This window comes from Xenopus tropicalis, chromosome 3 (genome assembly GCF_000004195.4).
Source record: "Xenopus tropicalis strain Nigerian chromosome 3, UCB_Xtro_10.0, whole genome shotgun sequence".
Classification (NCBI taxonomy): domain Eukaryota; kingdom Metazoa; phylum Chordata; class Amphibia; order Anura; family Pipidae; genus Xenopus; species Xenopus tropicalis.
In genome coordinates, this window is record NC_030679.2 from 58,213,216 (window position 1) to 58,225,994 (window position 12,779).

The window sequence follows — 12,779 nt, forward strand, 5'->3', positions numbered from 1 at the left end:
TAAAGACAAGGAGCTGCCAAACAAGCCATTTCATGTGAAATTGTAAACAGATTCCTGACCCAGTGATGATAGCAGTACTTGTAAGAAATCCTTCCTTTTGCATTTCCCAGGGCCACAGAGAATCATGGGGGCTGTAACAATGAAGCGTGATCCATTTTAACCACTGTTTTTTGTCTCTGTGCACATCAGAAAGTCCAAAAAGGTGCAAAGAAAATAAGTGGTTTGAAGATGGATCCCAGAATAGAAGGTGTTATTTGCACTCCCACAAAGAGGTTTAGCTCAGTAATGTAACATAATGTAGACAGAGATGTTAGAAACAGCGCTGTGGAGGAACACACAAAAGCAAGGGTCCCTAAGTGTAATTCACCAACAACTGGGAATAGGTCTGGAATTCAAAAGTGGCACTGGCATGTAACGTACACAGAAGCCCAAACTTTTCGGCCACCAGCCAGTGACTGTCTAGGGCATCTTGCAGCAGCCCCTCTGGCATTTGCCAGAATTCACATATTGCTAGTTCAGGCCTGCCTGGGAAGCCTGTTGCTGCCGGTCTTTGGAGGCTATTACCAGTTAATAAACATAGGGATACAGAGAAGAATTTACCCTGGACTCCCAGAATCACAGCAGGTACTTGGTCTGTAAAACTTCCTTGCAAAGGCATATACCTCCCAGTTTAACAAACGTAGGCCATTTTATATCACACCATTGATTTTACACCCAGCCAGCACTCTAACCAGATATGGGCAGAGTTTATCACTTTTCAGGTTCACAGGGAGTGCTGGAGAGCTACAGGCTGGACAACTCTGGTTTCTTTTTTTCTAAAGTTGACTGTGCTTTAAAAAAAAAAAATCTCAAACCAATCTCCTGTGAATATTGAGCTTTTAGCTCAAAACAGAACAAAACACAGAGGGAATACATTTCTGCAGTCTACTTTATTGGCATGTCCAAGATTTGTTTAACAGTTCAGCAGACTAGTAAACCTCTATCTCTAACTGCTCTTTACAAGGTAATGCTGGGAAACAAATATAAATCACAGTGTGCTCATTTCGCTCAATCAATATCTCCATACCGTATGAACAAGGCACGCCGAAGAAACTAAACACTCAATAGCACAAAATGATCAGAAGCCATTTCCATCCATGGGAAATATTTCAGTCTCACCAAGACGTGCACAGTGAGCCCTAGCAGAGCGTTGAGGATTCTCAGCTGGCTGCATAGTGAGACGCAGCTCTCTAACCGTTTTATTGAAATATTATTATCAGGTCGCTGCAGAGAGCCACGAATTATAGCAGCCACTGCCAGAGGCACGAGTAAAAACAACAAATGCAAACATAAGAATTAAATAGCAGGGATTTAAGCATTTAAATGGAATACAAAGGCTGTTGGAGTGTTTTTCTCCTGATGGATGCAGCTTGCTTGGCTTCCTTCTCATCTTAACCTTGTCACTGCCAGAAGGAGCGTACAGAGCTCATCACTGGGGACTGGAGTGCTCTACCGTGTGCCTTAATGGACGTGCAGTGCTTTTTAAATTACTCTTGCACAACATATTACATTATGTGGATGCCTGTGTGCCTTCAGTGGACTGTAATTCATCTTATTTATGATGTGTTGGCTGAACAAAGTTTTATAGCTTCCCTATAAATCACTTACTGCATTAATAGGAGCATTGCTGTTAAAGCATGGGATTAGGGTTTAGCAAAGCTAATAAAAATGATAAAATTAGTTTTTCCCAGGATGTTTATAGGATAACACTTAAAAAAAGCATTGCTGTAGGTTTGTTCTGCCTCATTAACATAACCCCCTTCTGCAGTCATTTACAATAAGGGATGTGTTTGTTAACAGGTTCTTTAACAATCCTCATTAGTTTAAATAAATAAATATTTATATACACACAGTAAACCCTCATGACACAAATATATTCCATGGTTACAAAAATATTATCTGATGTTTTAATAAATATGACTGTAGAAAATGTGAAGTATGATGTTTATTCATGTATAATCGCTCATATAAAAGAGTTGACATTTTTCAAAAAATAAAACTTCTAAGCATGGTAATAGGGACAAAGCAATTATAATACACAAATCGTGCATCATTCCAAGGCAATATCATATGTTTGAGGCAAGGAGAGCGAGGGGCTTCTGTACTAGCTAAGATCAGGTATGCAGTATGCAGGACTAGGGTACCAGTATCTAGACAGTTAAAGGCAAGACTCCAATATGGACCAGACTGTGAAGTACATCAGCAGGGAAAATATGGCATAGCTTTGAATGGGTTATAACTAGACCCCAGCAACCAGCAATGACTGAGATATTAGCTGCTTGCCTATAAATTGTGAAGACTGGCACATTTAGAAGTCAAAGCCAGCAGGCAGTGCATTGAAAAGCTAAGCTAGGAGAGTGGCCGTAATGGCCCCCTTACCTTTAACCAGCCTCCGCAGGATCTGACAGCGGCATTTGAAAGAGACAGCTATCATTCTTGTGCGCTGCTTATTGCCGGCAATGCTGCTGCTGCTGCTGCACAGCCCTGCTGCTCGGAGAGAAGGAGCAGCAGCACAAGCATACGAATTCCTGGCGCGTAGAGGAGAGAGAAGGAAGTCCCAGAGGAGGGTGACACCACGGTTTGATTCCTTGTGGCTGCTGATGCAGAGATCAGCTCTCTATCATATAATGACAGTGTATCAGTCACACGGCTCGGCGCTAGCACTTCAGCAAGTAACCTGCAGCACAGGATCAATTGCCTCACGGCAGCCACACAGAAAGCAGCTGCATCTCCCCCTCTCCTCTTCCTCCCGTTCCTTCTCCTCTTCATGCTCACATTACCACACGAATATCAGCCTGCGAGCAGAAGGGTCGTGCATTCACTCCAGCTCTATTCTCTATCCTCTCAATGGGATGCTACTTTTCTAGGCAAATTAACACTGGAGGAGGACTGCTTTTACCTACCAATTCCATAAAGAGCAACACAGACTTCCCATAAAAAAACTGTAACTATTATGGTTCCAGGTGTATTAATCAATTGGTAAACTCTAACTTAAACCCATTGATAAATATGCCTCTAAAAATCCAATAAGAATGAATTGAGATTGGGGGAATTTTACTGTGGTAAGCTCTAAATTCACATTTTGACAAGTCTGCCCTACAGTATGCAATGAACTTAAGCTGATGGAATACATACAAAAGTATGGCAGCTGTGTTACTCCGCCATTGCCATAACCCACCACCCAATGTAGTCAATAAAGTTATTTCCATTATTCAAAAGCCACTCTCTTCAGAGGGAGGGTAACTGTTGGATTTTGTCCACAGGTTTTGAGCAAAGTAAAAAACAACAACAGTGTTGAAATGCCAAATAGCATTGTGCAAACTATAAATAAACCAGTGAGTTGATCAATCAAATCAATGTGTGCACAGGGGATCTCCTGCAGGTAACAAAGAAATTGCTCCATCAAATGGCCAACAAATGGATACACTGTTGGTAAAAAATCCTGCATTATAGTGTGATTACATGATTCAGATATTTTATTTGCAGCTATTTCCATTCTTGCCAATAGCAAGGTATTTTGAATTGATTTGCACCTCAGGGAGAAACTATTTGCCATGGATAACAAAATTCCCTGTGCCATCACCCTTAGATTTATGTTGGCTAATGGTTGCTCCTAGGGCAGCAGCACACGGGGAGATTAGTTACCTGCTGTTAAATCTACTGTGGAAGACTAATGTCCTCGAAATGCCTTCCCAACGGCAATAAAGTGAATCACCAGTGGGAAGGCACAGGTGCTGCTTCCTTTTCCAAAGTTGAGCAAAGTATCTTCCTGCACAGTGACATGTGTGCCTTCCCACCGGCAAATCACTTTATTGCCAGTGGGCAGGGGCGGGCCAAGCCAACCGGCCGTCCATCGTTGGACAGGAGTGTCTGGGGCCTACCCCACCCACTCCTGCACACAGCCATTCTGACCGCAGCTCACCCCCACCCCATGTGCACTGTACCTGCTTCCTTTTAAATTGGGGATGGCAGAGCCATCATACTAAATGTTAATTTAAAGGTAAATTATCCCTTTAAGAGCATCTCATTTTAGTGGTGAAATAGTCTGCCAATGCAGGGGTTGCTAAAGTGGGCTTTGTGCAACAGATATTCAAGTGGCAGTAATAATATTTCATTTGAATTGTGAAAGCAAGCAGTGGCTAGCCACAGAAACTTACGCTGCTGCTTCATAATAAAGAGGTTTAAAATTGGAGATTATACTGTCATTCTGATCTATGGATGTATTTTTTATTTTATTATGCTAGCTCTTAAACAGGAACATATGGGAGAGGAGTTTATTATTGTAGAAGTTTCTTTCACAGTCCAGTCTAGCAAAGAGTACAGAGAAGGAAGATATTAAAGGTCATTTTGGAAGTCCATTTAAACCTTCAAAGGAGAGAAGTGTAAGTTTCTTTTAAATGACCTGCAGCCTCAGATTTCTGCCAGTTGCGGTGCCATAACTCCCAGTATTTTACACGAGACAGTGGTTGCAACTGCAGCAATAGCTGATGAATCAAGTGATGACTACATCTGCCTCTAGCTATTCTACACCATTCTGCTGAGGATTTTGAACTAGAGCAAGAATAGGATGGATATGATTCAGAGCAATTATTCTATCCCATATGAATTTTAGCGTGTTATATCTCAAACAGATACTAGTTCTTGGACACAGATTGGCATCTTTTTTCAAAGACTATTTAGTGCAACTTCCTAAGTGCCAAGTGGTTGCAATTTGTATCAGAAAAGTAACTGGCGGGGTTAATACTGATAAAGGGTATTTTCACGTACATGCTTCTACATGAAGTATATGGCTATGATTTGGTTAATGCAGCCTTCAAGGTGTTGTTGACTACATCACCTAACATTCGTGCAACAGCTTTGGGTAGTCTGTGGATATTACCCCGTGTAAGGGACAAACAATTATGTTAATTAATTATGTTATGCACCAAATCCACTATTTTCGGATTCAACCAAACACCCGAATCCTTCATAAAATATTCGTCCAAATACCTCACCAAATTTGAATCCTAATTTGTATACGTAAATTAGGATATGGAAGGGTTATAATGTGCCGTGCGCGTAGCGTGCGTCAAAGAGTTTGCAACTTCCCTGTTCACATAATTTTAAAGATTCTGATTTGGTTCGGCCATGAATGTGCATTCGGTGCATACCTATTAATCAACCATATAAATGACACATACAGTGGCTTGCAAAAGTATTCGGCCCCCTTGAACTTTTCCACATTTTGTCACATTACAGCCACAAACATGGATCAATTTTACTGGAATTCCACGTGAAAGACCAATACAAAGTGGTGTACACGTGAGAAGTGGAACGAAAAGCATACATGATTCCAAACATTTTTTACAAATAAATAACTGCAAAGTGGGGTGTGCGTAATTATTCAGCCCCCTGAGTCAATACTTTGTAGAACCACCTTTTGCTGCAATTACAGCTGCCAGTCTTTTAGGGTATGTCTCAGCCAGCTTTGCACATCTAGAGACTGAAATCCTTGCCCATTCTTCTTTGCAAAACAGCTCCAGCTCAGTCAGATTAGATGGACAGTGTTTGTGAACAGCAGTTTTCAGATCTTGCCACAGATTCTCCATTGGATTTAGATCTGGACTTTGACTGGGCCATTCTAACACATGGATATGTTTTGTTTTAAACCATTCCATTGTTGCCCCGGCTTTATGTTTAGGGTTGTTGTCCTGCTGGAAGGTGAACCTCCGCCCCAGTCTCAAGTCTTTTGCAGACTCCAAGAGGTTTTCTTCCAAGATTGCCCTGTATTTGGCTCCATCCATCTTCCCATCAACTCTGACCAGCTTCCCTGTCCCTGCTGAAGAGAAGCACCCCCAGAGCATGATGCTGCCACCACCATATGTGACAGTGGGGATGGTGTGTTCAGAGTGGTGTGCAGTGTTAGTTTTCCGCCACACATAGCGTTTTGCATTTTGGCCAAAAACTTCCATTTTGGTCTCATCTGACCAGAGCACCTTCTTCCACATGTTTGCTGTGTCCCCCACATGGCTTGTGGCAAACTGCAAAAGGGACTTCTTATGGTTTTCTGTTAACAATGGCTTTCTTCTTGCCACTCTTCCATAAAGGCCAACTTTGTGCAGTGCACGACTAATAGTTGTCCTATGGACAGACTCCCCCACCTGAGCTGTAGATCTCTGCAGCTCGTCCAGAGTCACCATGGGCCTCTTGGCTGCATTTCTGATCAGCGCTCTCCCTGTTCGGCCTGTGAGTTTAGGTGGATGGCCTTGTCTTGGTAGGTTTACAGTTGTGCCATACTCCTTCCATTTCTGAATGATCGCTTGAACAGTGCTCCGTGGGATGTTCAAGGCTTTGGAAATCTTTTTGTAGCCTAAGCCTGCTTTAAATTTCTCAATAACTTTATCCCTGACCTGTCTGGTGTGTTTTTTGGACTTCATGGTGTTGTTGCTCCCAATATTCTCTTAGACAACCTCTGAGGCCGTCACAGAGCAGCTGTATTTGTACTGACATTAGATTACACACAGGTGCACTCTATTTAGTCATTAGCACTCATCAGGCAATGTCTATGGGCAACTGACTGCACTCAGACCAAAGGGGGCTGAATAATTACGCACACCCCACTTTGCAGTTATTTATTTGTAAAAAATGTTTGGAATCATGTATGATTTTTGTTCCACTTCTCACGTGTACACCACTTTGTATTGGTCTTTCACGTGGAATTCCAATAAAAATTGATTCATGTTTGTGGCTGTAATGTGACAAAATGTGGAAAAGTTCAAGGGGGCCGAATACTTTTGCAAGCCACTGTATATCCGACACCATATAACAATAAAAAGGGTCATCTGCTTTTAAAGGTTATTGCTATAAGGCTTTACATCACAGACAGAGCAAGTTTGAATCAGGTAATAATTTTGTACTACCAAATATGCTTCACACGCTGAACAGCACAGAAAGCTTTATGTATTAAAAACCTGGAAAGTTTGCACAACTCATAGTAAGAGAGAATACAAGCAACAGTTGCAGGTGTAAAGTCTCTTAGAAACCAATCAACAGTTAGGATGTACTGGGTTATGAATGTTATACAAATCTTTAATCAGAAAAAAAAATACTATTTTGATGCAAAAACGTGCAAAACATGTAGCTAGCACACAGGGTATGCAAAAAAAAAAATGCACCGCCTTCAAGCCATTCACAATGAACAATATTAAATTGCAAACTGAGAACCGTATTTGTTTATTAATGCAAATTATTCTTCAGTTTATAACTTGTATAACTTGCCCATTAGAATACAGAAAGCAAACATCTGATTTGTTGCTTCGGGCTACAAAACCAGGAGAAAACATTCCATCACTTACTACATTTTTCCAGAGCTTCATGTTTGTGCCCCAAATATGATACCTTAGGCAGGCCTTAAAAAATGCACTATGCACAATAAAAATCTGCAACGTTATAAATGTCAAATGAAGAACAGAACTTTACAAAATGCAAATGTTTGTTCTTATTTATGCTATTTTTATTCTAGTTCTGACTGTAAACCCCACATACAAAAATGTAATCAGTGAACAGCCTCCATGAAATCTTTCAATACCTGCCACTCTGGTTGTCCAGAGGTTAATAGTAAGGCTGCAACATCTGCTTAAAGGAACAGGAATAAGTTAACCTTTTTTTTTCTATTAATAAAATAACTCTAAACAGCTTCCCAGATTGCCTGCCTTTGTCCCTCTGTTCTTTCTTACCTGGTTGCTGAGTTACATTCTGCTCTATTCTACTCCTTCCTTGTTCAGAGTGAAGCTCCGCCCCCACTTCCTGTTCAGGTCTCTCACTACACCGACAACTTGTCGGGAGGGGAGAGTCCCTTCTGCGCATGCCTGGAGGCAGCAGGAGCCAGCCTGTGTATGAGCAGGCTTTTTTTTTTTCCAGGAGGGTGGGGGCTTCTGCTCCTGAAGACTTTCAAACATGGCACATGTGACTGCAAAGCACCAGGGGGAAGTGCTGGACACGGTGGATTAACGTAGTCTTATTTTAAAAATTAAGGTAGTGTAAAGTGTAGAGAATAGTAGTCTAAGGCTAAATATATGATTTGTTTTTTTAACATTTACATCTCCTTTAATCACTTAGATTTCCTTCTCTCCTGTAACCCACTCGCCCCCCCCCCTCCGGAATTTGCTTTGATTTTTGGTTTGTAGGCATGCTCAGTTGTTCTAAGCTCAGATTACTAAACACGCCCTCCAGTCTAGCAGCCAATGAAGAGATGACATTGCTGGTTCCCATAGAAACTCAGCTTTAGCTGTCTGCTTCAATTTTTTTCTCCTGAGCTCAGCTTTACCTACAGTGCTCAAACAAAGCAGAACTTTTATCAAAGACAGTTGTGCCTGTGTGAGCCTGTATTCTTGATGAAATGTATGCTGAATAAGGGTCTGTGTGTATGCTGTTTGCAGATTTAAATGTATCCAATTATGTATCAGAGGAAAAATACCCACCGGGTGAAAGCTGCTATTTGCTTTAGGAAAATGTGATGGTGCTGGCAAGCGGAGGGGATATATGCAGTACAAATGATGCCATTTGGGTGGGGAAGACATGCCCAACTGATATACATCATAGGCAAATGTAGGCTTTACATGTTCTTTAAGAGATCATTATAATTCTGTGAAAATTGGCGACAAGTTATAATAGCGGGGACAACTATTTTAAAAGATAAAAAAATATAGGATTACAAAACGTTTCGTACCGAACGTTTGTAAACAGCGGCAAAACCACTCCAATTTATTTGCGCTAAAAATACGGAAAAGTCGCAAAACCGCCGAAAAAGCCACGCAAGGTACGAAAAAGTCATGGAAAATACGATTGGACCGATCGAACGAACGCTCGGAGCGTTCGTGGATAAGTAAATGTGCCCCTTAGCGTACGCAAGAGTTCGCGTAAAAATTGTTCATTGTGATCTTATAATCTATTTGTTTATATCTTGCCATACAGCACTTCCCTGCATAACGACATCTGCTTCCTTTTAGAGATAGGAACATCAAAATGATTGCAGAAAGAGGTGTGACTTAAAGCTTGGAAAACACAGGATTCAGCCATGCAAGAGCTGTGCAACATTCCCATTTATACCCCACAAAAGGATTTTTACTTTTCCCTCCTCTTCTCTTTTACGGATGAATGAGCCACAAGAAAATGAGGGGGAAGCATCTTGTGCTATTATTGGATTGGTGTGTAGTCCAGAAATACAGTATGTATACCATATATACAGTAGTTGCCATAAAAAGTAGTTACATATCTAGTAGTTGAGTCAAGCTGACACTTTAAGAATGTTGGACAAAGCTAAGGCTAATGCCACACAGCCTATGCCATACAGCCTATGGTGCATATTTTTTGGCAAGTCGAAAAAACACAGAGAATATGCACCATATGCTTGAAACTCCCGAGACTTTGAATTTTCTCATGTTTTTATGCGTATATCGGCTACATGTGCATGCACCTGAGGGTATTCAATTAATTCAGGTGCAGACACAGGTAGGAGCGTATAACGCGTATTTTCAGCAAGTGCTTTTCGGCTTGCCGAAAATATACGCCATATGCTATGTGTGGCATTAGCCTAAAGCTCTTGCAGGTGTAGCTGTTAAGAACTATAGGGAGTGGGCAGAGTTATATAAAAGGTGGGCTTACTGTTGTGCAGTGTTTGCATAAAATGGGTAATCTTTCATGAAGGCTGGATCAAGGGTAGGCCCTAAACAGATTCTGCTGCAGAGGCCATAAAGGAATAATTATACAGCTATGGATATTTGTCTGTATAAATGGGTGTCGTAGACAAAACCAAACCACATAAGAAGCTAATACACTTAAAACCAGCTATTGCTTAACTAATGATCTGTACCAGTATGCTGGGTATTGTAGTTCACTGGCAGCTGTACAGCAAAAAGTGCACTAAACACATTTGCTCTCTAGCACATAAACCAGCACACTCTTAACAAGGGAAACTAGCCTTAATGAGGCATTTTCTAAATTCAAAGAGAATGTTTCCTGAATTAATGTTACTCTTGTAATGTTCTGTGCAGCGCCTTGGCTTGAGCAAATAACGGGGAGGAAGTTCTTGAGATCACTTTTAGCCTGAGCTCAGCAGATGTTCCCACTGTTGGCAACATTACAATTTCATCCCACAGGCCACTACAAAATGAAACGGCTTCTTTCACAGTAAAGTATGCAAATTGCTTTACTTCTCCCATCAACAAGCTCAGCCAGCCTAGCCCTAAGCACTGTGCAAAGAAGCACTAATCTGCAGTACAGCGAGTCTTATGTTCTGCAGGAATAAACTGCCTAGCACCCACAGAAGCAGCAGCCTCTGAATTCTCTTTATTGGTGGCTAACTAGAAAAACATTCACACAAATATAGCTGCTTCTTAGCCAGAATGTAATATATAAGTGATATTAAATAGGTAAGTTACTAACACTACCCCCAATATGCCTGTTAAAAGAGACAGTATACACCCCTTTACACCATAAGCTCAATGAATAGGGCTTATACTGAACATACTTTCTGCTAAAAAAGAATATGAAGCCTGTTCCATTTAAGTTCTCCCTGATCCCACAGAACTGCCAATGAGCTAATAAAACTAATTGCCAGTCCATTAAGAAGCCTGTGATAATTAGATGCTCAAAGGCTGCTGCTTAGATAAGGGAGAGGTTGGTTTGCTCAAAGGTAAAAAGGGTGCTTTGAAAAATTGCCCTGTTTATAAGGGCTCTGGCACACGGTGAGATTAGTCGCCCGCGACAAATCTCCCTGTTCGCGGGCGACTAATCTCCCCGAGTTGCCATCCCACCGGTGTGCCAGAGCCCTAAAGAAACAGGGAGTTCAGACAACATTGCTTAACATTCCTGCTTTATAATGGCAAAACATAGAAGAATATGAATTATTGTAATTAAAACAATAGGTAGAATGTAATTTCAACATATTTCTTATTGATTTTGCTGTAAATTCTATAGAATATATGTGAATCGCTGCTATAAGAAACGCAGCATGAGGATTATATATGTATATATATATATATATATATATATATATATTGTAAGAGATGCAATGGAAAAATCATTATTATTATACAAGTAGCACCAGGTAAAATACCTGGTTTTGCAGCAGGTAAGGCTGTGTTTTATGTTACTGGCTTAGGAAAAGCCAAATGAATAGGTCCCTGGAGTAAATGGAGGGGTAATTGGGTAGGTCCTCCATTCCAAACTCCCTTTAAGGCTGATGCCACACGTGGCGTTCTCAGCCTAAAAACGCCGCACAAGCCACACAGCCCCTGACTATGGCGTTTTTCAGCCTAGTACTGGTGACGTAGCAAATCCCGTTTCCATGGTGCTAATAGTGCGAAATAGTAAAAAACACCGTGTATTTCCGCTAGGTCTGGCAGCTGCCTTTGTGTATACATAGGAATAGCTTGCTGTGCAAATACTGGCGTATTTCGGCAAACGCTTGAAAAATCCGTGGTAAGGCGTTTTCTAGTTATTTCTATGGATGATGATATTGTGCGTTTTTCAGCCGCCGAGAGAATTAGAAAATACGCAGCGTAAAAACGCCACGTGTGGCATCAGCTTAATGTTTTCAGTTGGCCAGCTGTAGGGAGCTGCCTGATTAGGCTGCAGGTGAGCAGCAAATAAAAGGGCTGTGTGATTACACAGTGTTACAGAGGGAGTTGGGAGATTGATGCTTGACTCAGAAGGTGACTCTCAGAGCAGGAGGGCTGCCTGCGTCAGGAAGTCCCAGAGGAGCTGGGGGTGCCTCCTGCCACTGGGAAGGAGCAGAGGGAGTCGCGACCAGATGGATGAGTCAATATTTTGATCCCAATAATATATTGACTGCGACAATCAAAAAGACATGTTTGCTATTGCCTTTATAATGCCATGGCTAGCTTTAGGGGCTTATTTAGACAAGACTATAATTAATAAATAAATAATTTATAGCACTGGACTTTCGAAAGCTCCTAACTAGAAACCATCAGTTGGCCTAGAACTCCAAAATTTCCAGTGATTATCGCACACATTCTGTAAAATACAAATAATAAGGAAATGCAAAATACAACTTTATTTTCCAAGATCAAGCAGCCTTGCAGAACTAGGTCCTGAGTTAGTTTGTAACTTGTACACTATCGGCAGTAAGTTTTTGTTTTTTTTGTTTTTGTCTCCTAATAAAACTGACCATCCATTTGTGTGTGTATAATGGGGACTTTAGATTGTAAGCTCCACTGGGGCAGGGACTGATGTGAATGGTGAACACACATGATGAATACATAAGAGTTGTCTCTGTTCCTGTGGTCTAGCAGACAAGAGAAAAGAAAAAAAGCCAAAGAATGAGTGGGAGCCATTTGTCAGAAAGGTCACACCGAGGATTTTGTGTCCTCTGTTGTAATCCAGCACTCGATGAGCTGCGCAGGATCAGAGGAATCTCAAAAAAAAAATAACCCAAAAAAAGTTCACTATACTGGAAGCGTAAGGAGAAGAACAAAAGTACATGTTACTAGCCAAAGGGGAGAAATTAAAAAAAAAAAAATAGAAGTTACAGGAAATGTCTTCCTTTTATTGAAAGGGAATTTTACAGAATACCTGTTCTTTTCACTTCATTAAGTAAAATCCAGTGTTCAAAATTTACTGTAAAAGAAATCATTTGGCTGTATAACTGTTACAATACAATAATTCATTTAATGTGGACTAAAGGAGCAGTTTGAATTTAAATGATTTTTTTCCTTTTACTAGCAAAGACCACCTTCTAG

At 41.0% G+C, this 12,779-nt stretch overlaps 1 protein-coding gene across 9 annotated transcripts in view; it reads right to left on the bottom strand.

Moving 5' to 3' along the window:
- The window catches only part of grip1 (glutamate receptor interacting protein 1), a 285,619-nt gene that overhangs the window by 129,359 nt on the left and 143,481 nt on the right, over nucleotides 1-12,779 (bottom strand). Inside the window, exon 1 of one of the 9 annotated variants that reach the window (XM_031898922.1) lies at nucleotides 2,419-2,779. The exons of the other annotated variants lie outside the window; for them this stretch is intronic. Coding sequence (XP_031754782.1) covers nucleotides 2,419-2,473 — 55 coding nt within the window. The 5' untranslated portion in view covers nucleotides 2,474-2,779. Of the gene's footprint in view, nucleotides 1-2,418; nucleotides 2,780-12,779 lie in introns of those variants that run through there. 9 annotated transcript variants of the gene reach the window in all.